Raw genomic sequence first — 25,252 nt, forward strand, 5'->3', positions numbered from 1 at the left:
AGACTTTTCAATTCAGAATTATGATCTTGGATTAATGTCAAAATTTGTGATTAAATACTTTTGCATAGTACTTTTAAATAGTTGTTTAGTTTCATCTAGTTTTCATAATAGGACTACGCAATGTATGTACAAATTAATTATTAACGCTTTTAATTTATTCAGCTTATTGTCATAATTTATGACCATTTGAAATATACATTTGAAAAGTTAAAAAATAAAAGTGATTTCTTAGCTAAAAACAAATGATAAAACGGGATGAATTTGTTTAAATCAGATTTAGGCGTTAGGAAGGTATCAAATGTATCAAGACGCAGGCCTGAATTTCAATCCTCTTTCGTTATTTATATTCTTCATGTTATGGAGGGATCTGCCCACGCGATGCACATCCCACATGGTTCCCCCACCAGCGTACGCACATAAAAACCTTGCCACCCGCACACGAAGATTGAGACAGTCACTCACCTTGTATGACAAGAAGTACGTGGTCTCCGATTCGTAGTCCAGACACGTCTGCGGTGCCTTGTCGTCATTAGCAGTCGCTGCGGGAACTCCAGATGGAGCTGCGTGTGGAACAGGAGCTGGTAGTGGAACCGACGATGCCTGCTCCTCTGGCGCCTGGGTGATTAACGTGTACTGGACGGTGGGCTCTGTGCCAATTTCTCGAGTTGCTGCCTCCATGGAGAGCATTTCCAGGTGACCCTCGCCATCGTCCTCCTCGACATGCTCATCCTCGTTCAGATCACGTCGCTCGCGTCTATTGCTCTCCCCATTGTCATGGCAATTGGCTAGGCTTATAACACCTGTCTGCTCATTGACATGGAAAAGTTCAGCACCGGTTCCGGATAAGCTGTACCGAATGCCAGAGTCACCATAACTTCCGGAGTCCACATCCCGAGCCGTAATGGTGGCGATATACTGACCCGGAAGCGCCGCCTCCGAAACAGATGCAGAATAGCTCTCCTGCTCGAAAACTGGCTTATTGTCGTTGGCATCCAAAACACTAACGGTAATCGTTGCCGTGGAGGATAGCCGTGGATTGGTGTCTGTCTCTTCGGCCACCACCAGAACGATGAACTTTCGCTGGTTTGGATTCTCGTAGTCTAGAGTGCCGTTTGCGACGCGAATATTGACCTGCGAGTACCCGGTGACCAACTTAGGTTCAACATCGAATACACCGGAAACGTCATCCAGGCGCAGGGCAAATTTGGAATTAATGCCCACGTCAGCATCACTGACGCTCATGTCCAGTGCGAGCGGTGTGCCAGGTAGAGTGTTCTCCAAAAGGGACACGGAGTACTCCTTGTGATTAAAAACCGGTGGAGAGTCGTTTACATCCCTAATGGTCACCGTTGCCTTGGCCGTAGCACTTGTCAGGGGATCATCGCTGGGCACTCCGTTCACAAGCTCACGAGCGCGAATCACCAGTGAGATAATACCAGTGGAATCTTCCAAAGCTTCCCGATCTAATGGTTTAGCTGTACGCAGTTCTCCTGTCTGAGCATCCAGCAGGAAGTAATCATTGGGATCTGTTAAATACGTAAACATTTAAGTACAAATTAAAACATGGTAATATTGACTAGACTTACTTGTCCGCAGATCATAGACAATTTTCCTTGGTTCGCCCGTATCGCCATCCCTAGCGTGGACAGTAAGCACCAAGGTGTTAATGGGACTGTCCTCATCAATAACCGTAGATAGGGAGCCCTGAAATACGGGCGGCTTATCCTGAACATCCTTCACCCTCGCCTCAAACGTTGTTTGCGTCTTGTGCGGGCCATCGGTGGCTTCGATTTGGAAGTGGTAAACCATCCGCTGATTGTAGTTCAGGGTATCATTGAGCACAACTGCTGCTTCCAGAATTGTGGCATCTCGCTTTATAATATGCAAGCGGAATCTGGTTTGGAAATAAAATAATTAGTTCGGTATTTCTCTTAATTTTTCAGAGAGCTACTCACTTTCTGCAAGCTTCGGGACTTTGCTGTTGCGGCAAGCATTTCAAGTCGAGACTTTCGCCAACTATATCCCTATCCTTGACTGTAATCTTATCAAATATAGTTGTTCCCACCGCAGCATCCTCGTTTACATCCGCTTCGTAGGGAGTCTGTATTTTAGTAAACCAGTATTAAATGTATATTCAATTTTATAAGGTAATAAGTGTACTAACATTTTGAAATTCTGGTGGATTGTCGTTCAGATCAAGAATAATAAATGTAATCGGCACTTCGACCACATTATCCCTTTCCGACTCTCCCTCGGGATCTACGCGATCCCTTATCGACACCAGGAACTTCAAGGTGTCCTTCTCCTCGCGATCTAGTGGTTTTATCAGCGTTATGTTTCCCGAAACCGGATCCACGCTAAAGTGATCCGCACCGATGGCTCCATAGGTAACAGGACTTCCTTCGGGATCGTACGCTTCTAGACGAAAAACTACCGTACCCACAGTTACATTCTCGTAGAGAATAATATTGTTCAGGGTCTGCGTGAATACAGGTGGCAGATTTGTCTCTCCTGATTTACAAAGTCAAAAATTATTAAGATTATACAATTCTTATAGGCTTATTTGGTGGTACTAACCTTTAGCGAGGGTCAAGCCCAAACAGATCATCAACAGCCCCAAGGGGAGCTTCATTTTAGGGTCTGCAAAGAGTAAACAAATTAAACGTTAAGTGTTTGTTCGATTTTATACTCGGCAAACATTGAAAGCAATGAGCTTAAACCAACAGATTTGCGGCACAAAACGGAGATACAGAAAAAAAAACAAGAAAAAAATTCGATGCTGTGAATGCTCTAAAAAAATTTACATTTTCTTTACAATTGCAGGTGAATAACGTTTACAGGTAAATACCTTTATGCATACCTTATAATTGTTATTTAAAAGGGAGCTTAAAAAAGGAATTGCAAACAAATACATATGAACTCCGAAAGAGCGCATAAAAATCCTCTTATCTAATTTTAGGGTGTTATATATTGTTATTTGATTTTTTTCGGCTTTGCCGTGTTTTTGTTTTCATCATTTGGTGGCATAAACAAACAATAAAGATAAATTAAATTTCATTTCATGCTGAAAATTCAATTAGCTGACAATGCACACAGGCCAGTAAGAGCGTGACAACCATGATGCGGATGATGATGGTGGTGGTGGGAAGGCAGGGGGCAGCTACTGATGATGATGGCTATAACAACATAACGTTGTTGATGACAACCAGCAACAAAAAGAGGCAACAGGCAACATTGTGGCAAATTGTACACTTTGTCTGCGGGCTGGAGGGGCAGGTCGAAAAACGAAGCAGGGTTTTGGCCAGGGAATCGCCGAAGGCGCCAACATTCCTGATGCGTCCGTTCATTTGTCCGGCACGCACCACCTAACCGAGAACCAGCATCGCAGGCCCGTGGACCAGTGGCGCACATATTTGGCAACCAGCAGACGGGACAACCGGGCGATGACCACACAAACAGGCGAAGGGACACGAGTACACTTTCAGAAAAAACGTGGTGTTTTAACTAGCTGGACACTGTTTGTGAAGTAAAACAACAAACACATTAACTAAAATACTAAAATACTTCTAATATATAGATAGCTTATGCCAATATATGTTTGGAATTATTTTAGAAATTTTTCAAATATTTTTCAGGTGCATAAGTTCCGGTAGACTGGAGTGAGAAGCAAAACCAGGCTGGGCCAATTAGTTATGCATAAAAGCTTGACTAAATATTTTCAGTTTGGACCTTGTTTTGTGTGGGTTTATTTGCTTAGAACACTGGCCAAGGGCCTAAATGGGCAGCACGAGTAGAAGGACAAGCAGAAGCACAAACGCACACCGCCTCCAAAAAGTAAGTATGTGCATGTCCGCCTGAGTTGGGTCCATAAATTCACCTACAAGCGTTTTGCAGTCTTCCAGAACTGACCATAAACTAAACATTTTAGGGTTAGGTGGGATTGTTTTCGGGTCTGCTGGGGGTTTGTCGAGCTTGAACTTTAACTTATTTTCCCCCGACACGAAACCCGATCCGTCCCTTTATCCCCACCGCAGGCCAAAAGTTCTGGCAGGAACACAAAATACTCTAATGGCGAATAAACTGTGAACAGATAGAATTATGCTTGTGCATCGGATATAAACTTGTAGTTTTGCACTTTGGCAATCAACTTAAAATATTTAAATATTTCCATTTAAGTACAAAACAAAAAAATTATTTATATATTTATTCAATAGTTTTCGTTTAATGTCCTAGTTTCAATACTCTCCGCTTCAGCTCAATATAAATTCAATTTCATATTCAACTGGTTGCAACCGCACAAAAGCACACACCATTACCAACCCACCTTGCATTTTGATGCCCAAGCGTCATATAGTTTGGGGTTGAATGTGGTTCCCAAAAGATATTCTTCCTGAATAGTTGGTGTATTGGGGTAAGCTTTGTCCCGTTGATTAGAACCAACCTGTGTGAATTTATGGACGGCTAAATAGGCTCCTAGCCATTGTGCGTTAATCTGTGGGGATTATGAGCATAGATCCCCACATCCATTGTTTTCAGGTGAGTCAGAAACTAATGATTGTCCCTATGGCATTTCAGATAGACAGTAAAGCAGTAAATTGTTACATAAATGTCATTCATTTTGTATGTGTCGTTTCTAAATTTTCTGGCGCACAAGCTAGGGAAATTTTCCGGTCCAAAATAATTGAGAGGAATTCATCGTCTTTTCAAGCACAAAATAAAATTGAATATGCAAACTGAATGTATATCTTTCATTTAGAACAAGTTGATGTATTTTCTTACACCATAATGGTTTTATTTAAGGGCTTTAGTTTACACCCCATTTCTTAGCTGGGAATTTAAGTGAAAGTAAACTTTAAAAAATATGAAAATTGTGGTACAAAGGGGAGCGTTTTTTTTTTTAGATATCTTCACTGCATTCTATTTAAAGCTTCAAGTGAGTGTGAAAATGTGTTGAAGTAAACAAGTCAGATACTTTTTTACACTTGCACTGGCTTAAAGTCTTTTGGGATTGGATTATGTTCAATGCGATTCTCATCATTTCCCCCAATTTTCTGGCTCCGATAAACTCAAAAGATTTCAACCCACACCCCACTAATAACCGCCAATCTCCTGGCAATATATTTTTTGCTTATTTTCCAGTCAACTCTTGTGCTCTGTGTCAATATTATATCACGACCATTAAGGATGGCTCCACGGGTTTATGTACATGCGTACCCAAACAAGTATATAGACACGCGTTCGGGGGAGCATAACCAATATCAATCATACAGTAAATTTATATTGCATTTACGTATTTTCCCTTTCGCGTTTGTCAATCCAAAGCCGAAACGACGGAGATTTCACAAGCCTGCCCAATCCCCGACCAACCTGTTGATGATTCAAGCCTTTCCAGAGGTGGCAGCCACAATACATACCCCGGGGGTCAGGTCGTTTGCCCCAAGCACCTTACCGTGGCACCATAAAAGCCATGTGTACCTTTAACCAAAATTTACTTTGAGTACACGGCACAGGTCGGCAGTCCTTTGAGCAGATTGCCTGTCCCAGTTGGGAGACCCATCCATCCACTCCCCTTTTTCGGTCATGTCAAACATAATAAATCATATTTATTTAAAATACATTTTGTTTAGCCAGCGCACGGTTTTTGTCCCGTCCTCCCTCGACTGACTCATACATTTTTTGCGAGTGGCAATAATAAGTGAATTAGGTGCGCTCCAAGGGACTCTGTTCCTCATCGGTTCACCCCGGGATCTCTGCCCCTCATCCGATTACGACTAATGCTTAAAACTTGTTTGGCCGCGTCTCTGGCGCGGTTTTCGCCGCTAATCCGAGGAATCCCACTACGACTGTGACTGGCTGGCAAACTTGACACTTGACTTCCCCGAATCTGTAACATTTACGCTTTACTCGCATTTTTTCCCAGACCGAATACTTTTGGCAAGAGCTATTTCTTTGTAAGCTAGAAAAAATGGTTTAATGTCTTTTTTTAATGCCAAATATAAACAAAGTGTAAAACTTAATTTTTTTCATATCAAACTGTTACAAATATGTTTTTTATAAGCCAGTAAAACTGGAGATTCATTTTTTCTAAACGCAATAAACAGTGAAGGGCTTTATGTCATTCGAATAGATTTTGTTGAAAGTAGTAGCATTTTTATTAGTTTTAAACATTCGATTTGCAGTGTATCCCATCAATGTTTCATCTTCCCCATCGTTATTCTTTTTATCTGATTTCAGCCCTCGCTGGCATAATAAAAATGTCAAACTCCGTATGCTGTCGCTTGTAATACATTTTATTCATAAAATGCTTTTTTTATGATTTCAGTCGGCTGTTGCCTAGCTCCCTTCCACTTTATACCCATCTCTATCGCTCGCCATCTATCTTTTTCTCTCTTCAGCTGATTTCTGTGTGTGTGCGACATTTGTTTGGGCTGATGATGATGATATCCCAAATGCGGGAGGTGTGGGGCTCACAAAGTGCTCCACTTAAGTATGCTATGTAAATCACCTGTGCGAGTGGCGCCTTACCGTCTTACCTTTCGTTTCATCTCAGGTGACAACCCCTCCTCCCTCTCCCCTTCGACGACGCGCGTGTCAGTGGCGTCATTTTCTTTATGCCTTGCAGTTTACTTGGCCCAAAGCGTCGCCGACGAAAAACCTTTGCCAGGGATTCTATTTAAACGGCATTATCTTCAGTTGCCCGCCCTGCCTTATCTCACCTCCCCAGCCCCTTTGGATTCGCCCGGCTCCTTGGAGATGCCCCAACATTTTTCGTTCGCATTTAAATTGCTCTTTTTTATTTGCGCCTTCTGTCCCCGTTTTGGGTGGGGTTTTCCCTTTTAATTTATTCATAAGCCTGATGGCGTTCGCCGGATGGCCGAGGTGGGGGTTGGTGCTCCACTTCTTGAGTGGGCCAACATCATCACTATTACTCATGCACGGTACACACACACACACACACACACACACACACTAACACAAACAAACACTCACACATTTACGTGCGTGTTCCATCGTAACTCAAAGTTGTCCTGTCCGTGTTTGTTTAGGTACCATCCCCATGCTCAAAAGTCAAAGTTTCGTCTTTCTTCTGGTTTGTTTTTGTTATTTTTGCTAAGCAATTTTCACATTCACCTGACTTGCCACGCCCACCACTTTCCAACTCCCGTTTCGTGCCACCTCGCATCGCTCATCGCCCCCCTCACAGTTTCACAGATTTGCGCTGTATAATTATGCCTAGCCCGGCCCAACACAATCCATATAAGCCGAGGAAGGTACGTTCCAAAAGTATAGGTCTTAGCACCTCACAAAAGTGTGCCTGCCTTTAAGAGCGTTATGATACGCTGAATTTTTTTTATACACTTTAATTTTATAGTTGAAATATATTTTTAAAAAATGTATTGAATACTTTTTATAACCTTTTCCAGATTTTTAAACTAAGAAAATCGAATCTTGAACAGAAAATTATGGTGACACAACGTGCTGTCCTCCAGCGCGACTTCCTCATTTCGTATTCAAAACACTTGTGACAGTTTAACAAATTTGGAATTTAAATAGCACTTGCACTTAACTAAGAAGGGGATTGGATGTGGGGCCTTTGCTACGAACGGAAAACACGACGAGTCCTGGCACCTGTTGGGGCAAGCACACACACACACACACACCTACACAGACAATCTTATATCATAACCCCACATACTTATATGGAAACACGTGTGTGTCTATAAATCTGTTGCCTTAATCGTTATCGTCGAGGATGCTGGTTTTTATTATGAGCGAGTCGCTTAATTTCCACAATCCCCCACAATTATGAAAGACAAACGGGATGAGAGAGGGGATTGGGGGCAAACGTGCCACATCCGCATCCTTCAGCGGGGGCGGGGCTGCCGCCCCCGAAAACTTCGGGTCTTAAGAAACAAAGCCAGAAAGCAAGCGAGTTGGAGTTCGAGTTATTATCAAGTTTCTTCTTTAGCTGTTTGCCTTGGCGCTTCAGTTGTGTGTTTTTTTTTTGTACATTTTTCTTTTCGGCGGGATTACCATTGTTGTTTTTCCCACGAGTATTAAGTGGCAGTACGCCCACGCCCACCCAAACACACACCCACACCCATAGTCGGCACTCCATCGGCAAGGACAGGTGGTATGTCGAACTTAAAATTACGGCTCTGAAATGAAATTAAAATGGTTTTCTTTCTCGTTTTCCAGCCGAAGTAGAAGCTTGGCGCGGTAGTTTGTTATTGTCTGTCTGCATATTGAGGAACGTTAAGCAGTCATCCACCGGGGAAAACCCATCCGCCCACTTGGCCAAGTTTAAATTGGTTTTATGTTAAAGCCAAATGAGTACAGCTCGGGGGTCGAGAGCTGAGAGCTTTTGGAGTTGGGTTCCGACCATCACCGTTTCCAGTTGAGCATCAGGAAATGAAATTTCTTCTGAATTCCTCTTATTTTTTGCCTTCTTTTTTTTGTTCTCCTCTTTCGTGCGGAAAATAGAGGGGGGACTGGGCGGAAAGTGCCGTCGAGAGGCAGATTTCCCAGCACTTGACGAGCGGCCGCTCAAGGAGTTTGACTGCTTGTCAAACACAGCCAAATGTTTTGATATATTTCATACACTTGACAATCAGCTTCGAGGGATTGCTCCTTGGCGGGCAGAGTGAGGGTACATTGGCCCAGATGAGAGCATTTCAAATAAATGACCCGTAATGTATTAGTTGGCCTGACCTTGAAAAGAATGCCACGCAGACTTAACCCACTAAAGGCTTTAAAAAGTAATAGAAATTCTTTACTCATTTAAGTCGTTTTTCAATCGAATGAAATCATCTCAGCTTCTATTATTTGTAATAACTTAAATAAAAAGTTTTATATTTTCCTGTAGATCTTCAAAAGACATTGCAAAAACGTGATTTACTTGACTTATTTATGTCGAAGTTCTTCAGAAATGCTTAACTTTAAAAAACCTTCCCGTGCAATTCTCTTTATAACACCAACTTTAAAGTATGTTTATCGGAACCCGGTTGACACCACCGGGTTAATTGTTTGTTTGTTTTCCGTCAGGCTCTAATGCAGCGTGCTTTCCCTCAAAGAACAACAGAAATTTTTCCTTATTTTCCGTATTTGCTCTAAACTCATTGTTCTCTTGGGGTAAAAGCGGTGGAAAATGTGTGGGCCGCAAGAGTGGGAGGTTGGAAATGATGTGCCGTCTAGATTTTCGGTGCTTTGTTTTTCAGATTTTCCCAGCTCTACTCTGCCCTGCACCACTTTAATAGCAATACCATTATCAGCACAGCGCACACAGCAATGGCTGCGACAATGGCAACAGTGGAAGCCAACCTGTTATCAAACACACAACCAAATCCAAAACACCAACAATTTGAACAATACTACACATACAGCCACTGAAGCAACAATACTCGAAGGAACAACAGGGACATGGGCAACAACAAGAGCAAGAGTCATGCCATTAATGCAATGGATTTATAATGCATATGAGATCAAATTTACTGTGCATTAAAGCCTCTGTAGTAGCATCAAGACCTGCTTGTGTGCAAAGTTTCCCAAAATACACTTTAGCCCAAGGAAAGCAAAGTAACTAAATACGAGTAAAGTTTTAATCATAATACCATAACATACAATATCATGAATATGTACTTATTACAATAGAGTTTAAAGCAATTCAACAAATATTACATTACTTGTACAGCTTCAACTTGCTATAATGCTAGCACTAGAAACCACAGGTGTAATTACTAGCCTCGAATATGGACAATTTTGCTCGGCTTCTGAACCGTAATCGCATTATATTTCCCTTGCCTCGTCGATAATCGACTGCTATCATCTCGATTGCAGTTGGCCAACGCCACCACCCGATAATTTCCCTTCGAGTTTACCCCCTCACGCGCTTCAAGTGGCCATTCATTATGGCCCTTAAAGCAGGCATTGCAGCATGGCCTAAAGCATTCGCCCCGTTAGATGGGCAACGCGTGGGTTGGGTTCGGTTGGGTTGGCCGGGTTTAGTTGGTAGCAGGAGACTGCAATGCCAACCGTAGGGCAGCCTATGCCATAAGCACAGCTATTATAATATAGTACCTGGAGCTGTGGAGCTCTGGCCGTTCGCCTGAATATATAAGCCGTCCTGGAGCTGGAGGCAGGAGAACTCGGGGCACGTTCCGGGAGAAAGCACTTAAAATATCTGCGCACGCATGACTGATGATGACTACTTAGGGCCAGGCCAGGCCAGGCAGGATTTTCCAAAGCTCCCTCTTCACAGAGCACAGCACAGGTGAGAGCAAAAGCTGATAAGTATTTTATATTTAACGGTATTGTTTGTTGTACGTGCCCCAAATGCCACCCACATAATTGCAAGGCCCGCTACTTTTCACTCCGCATCGAACACATCGAGGAGCAAACATCAAACGTTGCATTACACAAACTGGCTGAAAGACATCAGTATTTAATTGCCCCTAATGCGCCTGAAATGGCAAATGCAAACATGCCACAAGTGACGTGGCGGGTAAAATACGTATGTATCTTACAGATGTACATATCTGTATGTGCGTGTGCAGATATGTATCTTGTGGATTTTCCCGGCTGCCATTGACTGCAGTGTGCAGTTCAATTATGCCTGACAACGACTGTGTAATTATCGTAACATACACAAAGAAAGTCATGAAGATGGGGCCCAGAAAAACATGGCTTACATCGAACATAAACTTAATTAAATCAGTCCATCACACTGCTTAAAACAATTAGTTTTGAACTCTAGTCAATTAGTTCAGATTAATTGGCTTTGGGCATTTGTATTATATGTAGTTGAACTGGAAGATAATTTGAAAATGACAACATGTACGTAATAGGCATATGAATGTATGAGTGCAATGCAGTGCACTAAGAGCTTTTCCATTTCATAATTTTATTTTCTTTTCCGCCGATTCTTAGGAAATCCTACTTTTTCCGAGTAAACTTTACTGCCTGATTTGGTCAAGGTCAGACGAGAAACCACGTAGTTTTTATCTACTGAAAGTCACGACGTGACCATCACTCCATAAATCGAATCTTCGCATAATACGTATAAAACAAGTAAACAAAGCAACCAGAAAGAAAGCAAACATGAATTAAGGCAAAAAACTAAGTCCGCCGGAATAACAATAACTTTTATTCAAGACACGGAGTTCTATCAGTTTCGTTGTGGCTTCGTGTTTGTGTGACTGTTATTGTGATTTGCTTTGACTTTATTTTGTGACTTTTTATCAATTTGTCTGATTTGCTTTTATCCCATTCATCTTTCCATTTCCCCCCTGTGTACGTCACAATGGGAAGAGTACGACGAAAAGATTGGCAGAGTGAAACAGTTAAGCACATTTGATGCTTCAAAGCGTCAAGAAGGAGGTCATATTACGTATACGACTAGTGGATACCTAGTCGATGTAAGAAATGTTAGCAACTCAACAGGTTATTTCTAACCATCCAGTAAACGATATTAACCACAGATTTTATTGTACATACATTTTACCCAAATGAATGTAAAACCCTTTAAAAGCAACAAATGCAAACTATACTAGAATGAATATAAAAGATACCAGCATCAGGAATACTAAATATCAAACAGTTCCATCTTATGCGTTCGCATTTCTGCCATTTTGAATTAGCTTATATACCCAACAAGTTGTATCTCATACCCTGCACAAAATTTCACAATAAATATTATGCTACTAAAGCTCTAAGAGAATTACATGACAGCAGCAGCATCCACAGTAGCAACAAGAACTCCCGACGACAACTTGCCCTGCTCCTCATACATCTCGTCACCCGAAAAAATAACGAAAAAAAAAACAGCGGAAGAGGGGACCTCGGAAGTGGTTGGCAAAAAAGTATAAAGAAATGAAAGAAATAAGCGTTATTATCGTTATTACGTGAGCAAAATAAAAATATATACTTACATACATACACAGCAGCATCTAAGTAAAAGTAGCAACGAAAAATAGTAGTAAGCAGAACTATACATTAACAAACAATAACAACAAGCCAACGAAGGGCAATGTGTAGGGAAGGGTGCCTTATAGAGACGACGATGACGAGGACTTCAAAAAAGAAGACGACAAAGTGAAGACCAGAGTGCAAGTGGAAGGAAGTGATGTGGAGAAAGCTGGAGGAGAGGCTCTGGTAACTTCAAGCTTGGAAGTGATTTCAGGGAGCACTTATACCACTTTTATATATTTTACTGCTCATGTGATATAGATATATACGATAGATGCGAAGCTAAATGGACACACGTACGTCGCCTTGAACGTGAAGTGCACTTATCAACGAAAAAAAAAGACAAGGGTCAAAATAATATTACGCACAGCAAGCCCTAGATGAAACATAGTATTTTGGGGGAAACTGAAACAAATGCACATAAAATACACGATTTATGTTACATACACACACACACAAACACACAGGCGAATGTAATGTATCAATTTGAAAATTGATTTGTTACTGCATAAAGCCGAACAAATCTACTGGTTAACTGAGCCAAACAAGTCGGTAACAAACAGGAAAATGTAAATCTTTTCCCAAACAAAAAAATAAAGTATAAACCCATTATGAACAACAAATATGCGGTTGAAATAAACGTTTTAATTATGACCGGCATTTGCGAAAGAGCTAACTTATACATCAACTCCAATTAAGAGCAGAGAATTTACATATCATTTGTTGCTAGTGAAGATTATTCTCTGGTTTATGGTATTAGAATATATGTATATATATAAGTACTTCGCAATTGCAACAAATTATGTTGTAATAATAAAATAAATGTTTTTCATTTCGAAATACACGGATGAACCCTTTTAGGAGCCGTTTAATAGATTCCAGGGGATCTGAATCGAATTTTATTCCGCCGCTTGTAGTCCTATTCAAATTACGGCGGATTTGCAGCCGCCAGTCAACATATGGCCGCCAATGGGCCCTCCACCAACGACTGACTTCCTTTGTGGGCATCAATGGGCTGGCGGTGGGCATCCCAGTGGCTGCAGGATGGGAATGGGGCCAACATGGCAAATGCCGTTGGATTTGAGCTGCTTATGCCGGGGATTTAGTTATAAATTCCCTGGTAAAGCGGGCGGAGATCGCTCCTCGTCGCTCTCTGCGAATTGAAATTTAATGCAAATGTAAATGTGTTGCGGAAAACACCGTGATGGGGGGGGGGGGGGGGTGGAGTTCAGTAACAGAAACAGATTATTTGTAGCACACATTTGGGGGCTCTCCACTTGAACAGCCTTGCGAGCAGCAACCCTATCGGCATTAGTGCCCACCAAATCCAAATACACAGCCATACAGATTTACATACAATTTTAATACGTTTCTATATTGATTCTATGCTTTTTTATGCGCCATACGCGCATTTTTTGTGTATTCCAACTTTATTTAATTTGCACAAAAAGTGTAGAGAGCTTATGTAAAGAGTAAGAACTGGTTTGCTGTTAAGCCACTGCTTTTTTTATTTTTCGATGCATCTTGTTTGAAGTTGACACAGTGCTTGAAAAAAACAATGAAATATGCACAACAAATACGCAAATAATGACAAAATCCGCCAACAGCGAGCTGAAAAAATCTGTAACAATATTGAAATATTTTATGAGCGAAAAAAGTGCATGGTGGCCATCTTCACTCTCCAGCTCCAACTTCACCCTGCAATCATCTCCCCCTCGCCAGACATTCCAAAAAAATATGCAGTGTTCACTCCATATATACGAGTATCGATGCGAACGTTACGTCCCTTTTCGGATTTTGTGGAGAGCCAAGGCTCCTTGCTTTTTTATGTTTTGGCTTTCACTCAACGCGCGGCATTTAAAGCGCTTTAAAAGCACATTTATCCGCCATTTCCTCAAATACCACGGGTTCAGCAGCCAGCAGCTAACAGCCAACAGCAGACGAATCCTTCTCTTCGAGGGTCTCATCCTCGGTCCAGAATTCAAGTTGCCTCCAACCAATCTCGGCTGCTTCCAACTCTCTTTAGAACCTCTTCAGAGACAATTGCATTTGCTGCAGGATGGGACGGGGGATAATGCTGAGGGCATAGGACAGACACACTCAAATATTGATTTATCGAGTTGCTCACATGCTTTTCCCATATGTCCTCGCAGCAACTTCTATTTCCTTCGGCCTCCTTTGTCCTGTTTCTTTCCCTCGGCTCCTCTTTCCGCAAACAATAAAAATTTCTACAAGATGGCAAGTGGATGATGGCAGGGTGCGAAAATTCGCAACCGAATCACTTCAGGTTAACCTCAACAAGTCGTTTGCACCTTTGTGGGTGGAAAAGAAACTGTAAAAACTTTAAGTCTAATGACTTTTATAGATACTCCACAATAAGTCCGTGCCCATCCCCATCTTTTTCGACATCTGCCTTTTTCTTTTGCGTGTGTGTGTGTGTTTGTGTGGTTGGATTTGGCCAATGAACTTGATTGTGGCAACAGAGTCTTAGCCGGGGATTGACACAACTCAAGTGGAAGAGCAGCCAGCAGCACAAAAGGCCAAAAGGCTCATAATGCATTAAGCCCTCTTTTGGAATAGGATGATGGGTGGCAAAAGCAGGAAGAGCATCACTAAGTTCACGATGGATGGGGATGAGACTATTTTCCATGAATATTCTTCGCTTTTATTAGCCTCTTACTCTATGGAGTATTATTTGAGTTTGCTTTATATCAGTTGATGCCTTTATGATCAGCTTATAAGAGTCTAAGCTAGCTTGTTTTATTGAGATTGCAAGGCAAAAAGAAGCATCATTAATAAACGCTATATGTGGCTTTCAAATTATTTGATATACATTTTTACCTACTCACTTAAATAAAAGAACAAATTTATCATATTAACTGAATGTCTTTGCTGAATAACTGTTACTTAAATTTCAATTATTTCACTGAAGCAAGTAGTCTTTCGTTTTATTCTTCATTCCTTATTTCCCAACCATTTATCATAGGCAATGACGCTGTGGAAAAGGACTCCCAGGACGAACTCTTCCTTTGTCCCTTAATAATCGGCACTGCAGCAGTGACTGCAGTCCCTGAACAGCAGAGCCCACTGCTGCTTACTGACCAACCCCACAGGAAGGAGAAAAAGAAGATCACCTCGTATATAATATATGTACATATATCCACTGAGCTTTATTACACGCTTTCGGCGCCAAGGATTTCAAGGATTTCCCCGTCCATGCCACTTCACACCCCCCCCCCACCCTCTTGTGCAATAAAAATTATATAAGAAGGACTACAAATTGCCAGAGGCCATATAAGAAGAGGTGTTGAACAAAAGTGGCAAAACTTTATTGTCAACCAGAATGAAATTCCTTAAATTGCGGAATGGATTGTGTGCATTCTGCACTGGGAGTATGCCCACAGATATTTAAAGGCCTTCTTTAATTACAATGACGAACAATTGACAGCTTTTAATGAGACAAAAACACGGCGCAAATTGCGAGTAAAACATTTCGTTCTCATTCGCATTTCAACTTTTACGGCCTTCGATGGATGATGGTATTGCTTTTGGCCGCAGAACTCCCACCCGGCCAGCTTAACCAACACCAGTTACCCCCTGACTTAGCCAGAAATTAATGGCCTAAAAGGAAAGGACGTGGGAAGAACTCTTTATGGACTGCCAAATGGGGGGGAACACAAGTGTACAAGTGAATGGAAGAAGGAAAAGTAAAACAAATTCCAAATGCTTTATATGGCAAATGGAAATGGAATCGGAATCAGAGTTAAAATCCGATTCGGAAGTGCAGTTGCCTAGGGATTAGCATTGCAAATTAGTTGAGCAAATTACAAAAGCGAATTAGATAATTAAAAGGAGATTGATTAGGCTGTTGGTTGTGTGCACACAAGTCGTTCAAGAAACTTGGTTTGAGAAGGGATAGAATTAGAAATCAATCGATTTTTCACCAACATCGAAAAGCAATTTTCATTGGCAAATGAAACATGTCATCATAATTATATTTTAAATTAATCATTTCATATCCCTAAGCTGATTCTGCCAGCTATGATGGTATACCATCGAATATGCATTCTCCAGAAAACAGAATAGAATGAACTGAAAAGTTGCAACTCAATTGGCTCCAAATTGTTGCCCAACTCGAGCATCTCGAGGCAAGCTGGTAAAAGTGCATAATTCTATAAAAGGCACACAAATTGAAACACAAACACAAGCCGAAGCGAGAGTTCCAACTTGGTGGTTCTCCCTCCACCCATCAAGTCAGTAAGGGAAAAGTTGGGCTGGCAGACTGGCAGACAGAGTTTCTATTAAAAATATTGTCAACTCAATACTGTAAGGAGTAAGTGCAAGTGCGCGCGGGTCTAGGATGGCACGGTGAGTTGATTGTTGTAAACAAAGTTTTCATAAAGAATTTCCACGCCGCTAGTATTAAGGAGGAAAAAATATGCAAAGCCAAAAAAATAGGAAGCCGACAAATTGGCAAAACCTCCAAAAGAATCACAGCACAAGGAAAACCCAGCCAGCCCGCCAGCTAGCTGCGGTTGGTGGCACAACAAATAAATTGACATTCCCCCAGCTCCACCATTTACTTCGAAATCCCCCGTCTGAGCCACTCGTTATCATAGTTATGGTTGAGGCTGTAGCCGCAGCCAGGCAGCGATGAATGCTGCGGCTTTTCCGCAAAATTGAAGGAGGGTTGCAGTGGGGCAGTGCTAAGGTGTTAGGCTGAGGCATAGAATCGGATGCTGCCGGTGGCTTTTTCATATAGCAAAACCGATTCTCTTGCTACTACTGCTACTCCTGCCGCAGGCTGTTGCTGCCACAAATTAAAATGTGGCCGCGCTTAAATTCCGCACACACAATTTATTGTTTGCCGCCGCCTGTTTGGCAAGGAGCCCAAGGAGAAGGAACAAAGCCAGCCAGTCAGCCAGAAATAGGCAAATAAGTTAAATGCTTTCTGGGCCAAATATTTATTGGCAAGGAATGGGCACAAGTGCCAATGAGATCATAGAATGGTTTATGTACATTCCACCTCGATAGAACAGTTGAAAAATTGGAACAATTATCAGTTATCCACCCTTAAAACAAGTAAAATGTAATCGAACAAAACCCTATTTACTTTAACTTTATGACACAATTACATTTAAATCCAGTTACATTGGATTAACTAGGTGCCTGTTTTAAATGGATTTAAAATTCACTTTGACGCAATCCCATTGCACTGATTCATTTTTTATGCCCCACATTAGTCAAACTGCCCAACAGAGTTAGCCGCTGGCAGAGTATAAAAAATGAAAAAAAAAAAATAAATAAAGAGAATCTTCTATTCAGCAAAAAAAAGCCAAAACAGAAATAGCTGCCAAGGATAATGCGTTGCAAATGTCGACGACAATAAAAGGGATAATGCGACAAGTTGAAAACGAGCCAAAAGGCGACCGAATGACCGCCATTTCTGCCCAGAAAAGTTTGCGCCAAGTACAAAAAAAAGGGAAGGAACAAAAAAAAAACTTTGTTAAAACGAGAAACAGAAAGTTGAAAGCGTTTAATGAGTTTATTGAACCAATTGCACAAGTTGCAAGTTGTTAGTTGCAACTTGCATGTTGTTGCGTCATTGGACTTGCAGAAAGCCGAAGAAATCCCTGATTTGCTATTTCACTTGGCCAACTGATTCTTGGCCAAGTAAGACGAATGAAGAAAAGCGACATCTTATCGTTCAGTTAAGAATGAATTAAAGCTTAAGTTACGGGGAGACTACAAGTTTTTGTGTGATTTGCCGCCTCTTAGAGCTAATTCAGACCATCTTCCAGCCCAACAGCCAACTGCAATTCTTCTTGGCCATTCGTCTTGGCCATTTTGCCCATATCCGAACCGAATGTAGCCAGGGTCAGCAGTACTGGCAAACGAAATTGCGGCAGACAGAAGTCATTTAAGGAGAATTTATGGGATTTTAACTGACATTTAAACAGTCGCCAAGAAACAGGGACAGATAGCCCGGGGAAATGAAAAGGAGCAGAATGGAGATCGGGTTGGGGATGTAGATGGGACAGAAGAGAGGAACTTGTCGACCAAGATTAGCGACGACTGTGCAACAAAATGTTATGGACAGGGCCGGATAATGAACGACTCCGAGTCCTCCGAGATACGGGGATATGAAGAGATGAAACGACCGAAAGATGCGAAGCGAGAAAAATGAAATGTAATTACATTTGAGAATGGCAAAAGGGAAAATGCTCAAGAAAAATGTAAACGACGGTCAGTCCGAGAGGCATCTGGAGCCGATGGCCAGTTTCGGGGCGCGTCGCTTCCGAGCAAAAATCACTGCAGCATTTCCTAGTAATTAACTTCATGAAGATGTTCCCCATTTCAGAGGAGATGAAAAAATGAATGAAATAAGCTTCGCTGACAGCTTAGATTGAAGTAAGATGACTGAGTGAATGGAAAACGCTGACTGGAGATTGGAATGCTTGCACTTGTAAGCTAACATATTTTAATAAAATGTAAAGGCCCTTTCTGGAATTCTTGTATTTAAGAGAAAATATTTCATTTTTCTCCATTTGCAAAATTTTTGTAACCTGATTACAGTTTGTAGTTTTTAGATTAAAACCCGGGGCTTAATGCGTCATTGGGGATATTTCCTTAATTAAAACAACCCTTAGTACATAACAGTGCACTCAGGCAAACTCAGCATGAAATTAATGAAAGCAAATATGCTTTAATGCAAAAAGATGATTTTGTTTTGCAAAAAGTCAGTGGGAAAAGCTAATGGTAAGATGTATTATTTTCTAATTTACATTTGTTACACAAACAAAATTACTCTTACCTTTAATACTGATTATCACTCTTGTTGATGCTGAAAGTAAACAAAGAAGATTTAATTATTAAATTGCAGTTTCATTAAAAAGTTGCCAGCTTGAGAAAATAACAAGTTCGCAAGTAAAAAAGTTTAGAGTCAGTTTAGAAGCAGTTCTTGAAAAACTTTAAAACTACTTTAGAAGTATATCTTTTATAAGATTTTAATTTCATTAAGAAAATGGAATTATTATTTATCATGCCTTGACCAACACCCCTTTCAAGTATACTACTACAACGTTTGTACAATTAATAGAAGGTACCTTACTTAATGGAACGAATTTTTATTAAACTATACATATGTGTATTCTATATACTCGAGTGGGGGCATATGTATTGTGGCACACTCTGAAAAAAATCAACTTCAACTTAACAAGGTCGACCCCAATTTACTGCCCCCCATGAAAGTGTGAATAAAAAGAAGGGTTTCCATAGGCCACAGGGCAGCAGGGGGTGAATGTGGGCTTTCAAACTGCCAAACCGCAAAATTTGCAGCCACAAAATCTGTCTGTGATTTGCTGCTCTCCAGTGCGTTTTAGCATATTTCCATAATTTTTTGAAAAATGTGCGGCATTCAGAGGGGCTATCCGAGAAACAATTTACTCGTTATACAATTCTTCGACCCTTCATCTTCGAATTTTTTTTTTTTTCATTCTAAAAACTGCACTTGTAAGTTTCTTCTTCTTGGCAGCAGTAACAAACTGTGGCAACAGTAATCGAAAAGTTAATTCTCCGAAAAACAAGGTAATTAGTGTAGCAGTGCCCATAAAACCCAAGCGAATGTGCAAAAATAACGAGAAAAGTTTAAAAAGTACCCAACAAAACGGCGTTAGAGATGAGGAAAGAGGAAAATGCTATGGAAAAAAGCAGAACTAAAATAACAAAAAAAAAACGGGCAGAAGGAAGTACTACGAAGTGGGGAAAAGTGTGGCATTGTTGGTTGCAACTAGGCAAAGGCAAACACGCCGTAATGAATGGCTCCGACTTGTAGGATGCAGGCCTGGTATAGTTAAGGGCCTCAGGTAAAACTATAGTTGCAGCCGCAGCTCCAAATAAGGGTACCCAACCCAGCCAACAGGAACTGGGAACATCTCGTTAGGCGTTGCCAAGGTTGCCATTGCCAAACATGCAGGCTAGTTCGTGAATAGTTGGATTGGTAACTATTTTTATGTCAAGGCTTAATTGCATCATCTGACTAGTATACTAGTAATATATTTTTTGATAGACAGCTTCCTATTTAACTTACTCTTTTTATTTATAATCCAGCTACCATTGGTATTTGTTACTCAAATGCCAATATGTGAGAAAACCCCAATCTTTAGTATATATTTATGATCTGATTTGCTTTACGAAAATAGTACTTAATGAATCCGCACCAAAAACCATATGGACTGAGAATCTCTGAAACTTTTACTCTGAATGGAAGCAACTCTTTTCGAACTACTCACATGCACGAGCCCTCAATTAATTAATAAACAAAACTTTGTGCAGAAGCCTTCGAGTGCTGCATCCACAGACGCGCGTGGTGAACGAACTTTTTGCCTACTGTCGTTTGCTATGCCAAAAAGTTGACTCCTTCGCCCACCGCTCGTCGATATGGCCCAAAAACACAACCGAAAGGAAACCCTTTGGCTTCCCTGTTGGCCCACTTTACCCAGCACGACATCCTCTAGTTGCGCCTAATGACAAACATGAAGTTTTTGCCACCACATCAATCAAAAGTTTTTCATCAACGTCATCAGAGTTATCACCATGGCCGCAGGCGGTACACAGATAAGAAGACACACAATCGCACCCAGAAATATAGATTCAACAACAGGAACAACCGCAGCAATAATAAAATGCTGCCAACATCCTGAGACATGTTGACAAACAAGAACAACGTCAGTTAGCCGAGAAGAGAACGGCGGCAATGGTGGCAGGCAAGAAGAGCAAACTGCCGAAAGCGGGAAAAACTTAAATTATGAACGGACAAGCGGCGAACACGCGGCGTATACGTAATTTTCCTCGGTCTCGTGGCTGCTGCTAAATGTCTGCATAATTTATGGATTTAACAGCAACAACATCAACCGCAGCAGCCACCACAACAACGAGCTGTTGAAGCCGAAGGAAAAGAACCGGAATTGTGGCATTGCTGATGCGCTCGCACCTTAAATAAGAGAAATGGCAGCCATAAAATGCCAGCAGCAATGGCAAGTGGAACCAGAATGATAGAGAGGGGGAGGGGGAGGGGGGGGGGTTAAATATCATCAGCCGACCAACTAAATAACTCAAATAAAATGCCTCGAATGCCGCACAAATCTTTGCAACTTGCTGCACAGGTGAGGCACGGTGTATATGCTGTTGCTCAGAGAATATTGCTATCTGCAGGGAGACACTGCGAAAAATAGTTGTGAAATTCACGATTTAAATGTGGTAAACTTCATTTGGAACACAAAAAGTAGCATACCATAGATTGTAAAGAGTTATTTTTGTAAATTCTTTTTTCACATTAGTTTATTGCCCCCCTAATATATTTCAGTGTGATATTGATAGACCAAGAGCACTTCATCTTCTTCAGAGGGCCAAGTAAAAAATTCAAGACGAAGATATGGCCAAAAGAGGCGGAAGATAGGACGTAGCCACAGAGCCAAACATAATCAGCTTCATCATCAGTGCGATGCGACGGCGGGTGGGGTAAGGTTACTAAGGTGGCAGATTGCCACACCTTTGCCTATATATGGCCATGTCATGAATCAGGCTCAAAAGGTGGTGGTTGGATTGGGGTGCAGCTGTCACCATCAACTTCTTCATCTTGCTCCTGTTCCCCCTGTTCTTCCCATTTGCGACGAGGGCGACATCTTCATCTTTCAAATGCGTTTAATTATGTCAAAGTAGGAACCTTTTTTTCCGCATTCTTTTTTCACCATGGCTCCTCTACCTTCACGCTCTTCTTGGACTGGCTGTCCTACGGGAGACACCCAGGAGCATCTAGACACCATACATATATAAGCCAGCAGGAGATTGTACGAACCAGATATATACATATTTATATGCGAGTATCTTTGCGTATTTGTGTGGAGATTCTCTTGAAGTTTGGATGTCCAAAAGCGCACACAATATAACCTTGTCTTAAAGCCATGTGTAAGATGTGTCATTTCCATTTTATTTATCCACCCACCTCCTACCGCCTCCCCCAGGGCTGGCCCAACCTATCGCTTTTTGCATTTGTTTCATTTGTGCGACATTTCACATTAAGCTTGACAGTCGGGCTTTTGTGCATAATCGTGATGCCGTTAGCTCTGGCTTTAGTCCTGGCTCTCCGGCTCCAGCACTGGTCCTCTTTTCTGGCTCTGTCCCTTCATTTCCTTTAGTTCTTCGTCCCCTGGACTGGAAAACTCCGACCCCGCAAGCCATTTCGCCTGCTGATGGAAATAAGCTACCAATTACTAAAGTGTTTCATTCTAAAGCCAGTGCAGTTGTTGTTGCCCCTGATTTTGCTTCGGTCGCTGCGTTTGATTCCGTAACTCCCTCGCTTTTCCGATTCCCTTTCCGATTCCCAGCTTCTGATCTGGAGATGAATGTGAGCATGGAATTGGACTAAAATGCTGGACGTCTGCATTAGTCGCCGCTTCAGGGAAAAGAACAAAGCAGATGGATATACACAAATGCAAGTAAAATATGAAATTAAGACTTGCATTTTGGGGTATTTTGAGATAAATTTTAAACATGGATGACCTAATCCTCCATTAGGATACATGTCAATGAAATCGAAATTCAATATTTTGTAACAATTTCTTAGCAATTTTAGCGAATTTATTGAGATTAAGCTTTTTACTATTTTCTTATCACACTTTCACCGGAAACGGCAGTGCTGTTAATAATCTTTCACTGATTACATATAGTGTTTACTTATCTTACGCTTACTGGTTTAATTCTTATTCAAAATAAAGACGCATGTTCGCATTTTGACCCACTTTATTGACACGTTCTAGCTTTTCAAGACTATCGCTTCCGGAATGTTTAAAGCTTAAGAAATTATAAGTTGGATAATATTATTTAATCAATTTGACATTAATAATTTAAATTTTGTAAAGATTGATGGTAACTCCCGGCTTATACAAAAGCGTCATCCACATCAAAGTTCCCCATCCACTCACAGCTGGTCTCTTTTTCAATTGGCATTCGAGCGTAACATACGCACACACACACACACACACTCACACAAGTCCGTCCATCATCATTTTAGCATTGCAGATTTAATTTCGTCAAAGTGGAAAAGTCAGCCAAAAGGTCGCCGACGGCAGACTACGCACCAATGAGTGCCACACCAAAACACTCTGATTCCACCGCCCCAACCCCACGAAATCCATTCCTCCGGGCCAAATGCCCTCCTTGCGTATGCGTGTGACCCACAGATGGCGAAAGGACCCAGGACAGCGGGCAACGACCAGGACGAAAGCAAACATAAGATGGCAAAGAAGTGTGCACAGTCGCATAGGGTTGCTTTAACAATATAAAATATAGTAAACAAACAGCGTACGCTTTGATGTTATAATTAAATAAATATCTAAATTAATTTGGAAATGCTATCGTGATTATGTAAGTAATGAGATTTCATTAAATTGTATGATCTTAGGGGATCCTAACTTATTTAATCCTACTAATTTAATGACGAACTTGTAAATTTCGAAAACTGAAACCTTGGTACTTAAAGCTATAAGCGCATCAATATTTACACATTTTCTTAAGAATTTTTGTTTCCACTTAAAATAGAAGATTAGGAATGATATTTTTCCAATTACCAGAATGGCACTCGAACAAATTTTATCGTTCCCCCATTTTTGAGCCACCAGATTGGCTGAATAGATAACACCTTGAAGTTCTCGTTTAACCCTCGCCCCAAAGCCCAAACTTGAATACTAATGACATTTGCTATCTGTTCATTTGTCTTTGCTGTTTTCGATCTTTTTTTCCTGCTATTTTGCGTTTAGTCTGAGAGCTTGTCAAAGGGTTAAGCGTTAGAGGCGGAGAGAGAGGAGGATGGCAGAGGCACCTGCTTACTCGCTCTAACTAACCGTACTCGACACGTTCCACTTGGCTGGGTCAATATGCTGGCGGATTTACTGTGCCCTGTAATTAAACACTTTTTCTACAACGGCGGGATGGACGGGGAGTCGGGCAGGGGGTATTCTCTTGATGATTAGCTAAAGGTGAATGTCTTGCTCTTCCACCGCCAATCCCCCTGGCCAGGCCATCAATGTCTAGCAGTTTATTCTCCGAAATTAATGAGAATCTTCGAGTGGCCACCTGAGTTCATTCCTCTCAACGCGTCGAGCAACTCAAATGCTTTAAAGACCCAATTAGTTGACTCTAACGTTTATTTGGGGCCACAAAACGGAGCTCCCAATTTTCCTGTCATTTCCATTTAATTGACAACTGTTGACTTTTGGCCTAATTGATCCAACCATCCATGGTTACTCCCGAAAGTATAAGGCGCCATCGCAAGCATCGTTTATTCTATTTGCGAGAGGAGCCGGCTGGCTGCTAAACAAATAAATAATTCGAGATATAAGCAAAGAAGCACTCGTGCTACCAAATAGATTCGAAATAGTTTCAATCCATCCGTAAAGCTGTTGAGTTCGTCCCGGTCATAAAGTGAAGAATCCACTTGCCAAGTTGGGCACTCGAGGACCTCTGGTGTGGGCAGTGCATAAATTGTATAAATACGTTTTCAGCAGCACATCAGTCATGGTCAGTCCGAACAGGACCAACTGCAGTCATCTGCTACCTATTCAATTTCGTGCGCATAGGCATATGCATTCTTAATGTAGGTTGGTAACTGTTTGTTCAACATTCATAAATCGTTGTAGTCCACGCTATACTAATCCAAAGGATAAAATATAGTAAGGTAATTCAAAAATGTTTTACAATTTCCTTCCAAGTAGATACTAATTGTGTACGACAAAGCGTAATGTATTAAATAAATATAAATATTTTTGTACAAAAACATAACGAGGCATTCGAAAGGCTTTACATGCAGCCGGAAAATATTCTTACTTATTTTTGCTCGTTTCGAGAGCTATGAATTCATACAAGAGAAGTAATCTGTGGAATTTTTCGGACATGATATCTCAGCCTGAGCCCACATGGTGCACATCACCGGCATCACCATCAGCATCAATGTCGGAGGAGTCTGCACAAAATGCATTTTGAATATTTATGAAACATGTCAGGCTGTCACCCACTTCGATCGAATGCGAATGCGTGCAGTATGGTCATTATTCAAAATAATCGAGATGCACGTGCCTCTGTCTTGAGGATAGGCAATTCATGAATATGGAAACAGGCATATAACACATATACGCCCTCCTGGGCGGATGGCTTAATAACAAATTGTCAACTCCGACAAAATTGCCCTGAATATTGCTGGAAAAGTGCCCAAACCTGACCTTCTATCGTTTTA

General features: G+C 41.3%; 1 protein-coding gene across 1 annotated transcript in view; it reads right to left on the reverse strand.

Annotated features, from left to right (window-relative positions):
• Cad87A (Cadherin 87A) overlaps positions 1 to 25,252 on the reverse strand; it is a 55,618-nt gene that overhangs the window by 6,050 nt on the left and 24,316 nt on the right. The window contains exons 3-8 of the mRNA NM_169440.3: positions 18,779 to 18,808; positions 2,578 to 2,640; positions 2,165 to 2,511; positions 1,956 to 2,101; positions 1,587 to 1,894; positions 463 to 1,526 (exon numbers count right to left, since the gene is read on the reverse strand). Coding sequence (NP_731649.2) covers positions 463 to 1,526; positions 1,587 to 1,894; positions 1,956 to 2,101; positions 2,165 to 2,511; positions 2,578 to 2,632 — 1,920 coding nt within the window. The 5' untranslated portion in view covers positions 2,633 to 2,640; positions 18,779 to 18,808. The remainder of the gene's footprint in view (positions 1 to 462; positions 1,527 to 1,586; positions 1,895 to 1,955; positions 2,102 to 2,164; positions 2,512 to 2,577; positions 2,641 to 18,778; positions 18,809 to 25,252) is intronic.

The sequence above is a fragment of the Drosophila melanogaster genome, chromosome 3R (genome assembly GCF_000001215.4).
Source record: "Drosophila melanogaster chromosome 3R".
In the NCBI taxonomy this organism is placed as follows: Eukaryota; Metazoa; Arthropoda; class Insecta; order Diptera; family Drosophilidae; genus Drosophila; species Drosophila melanogaster.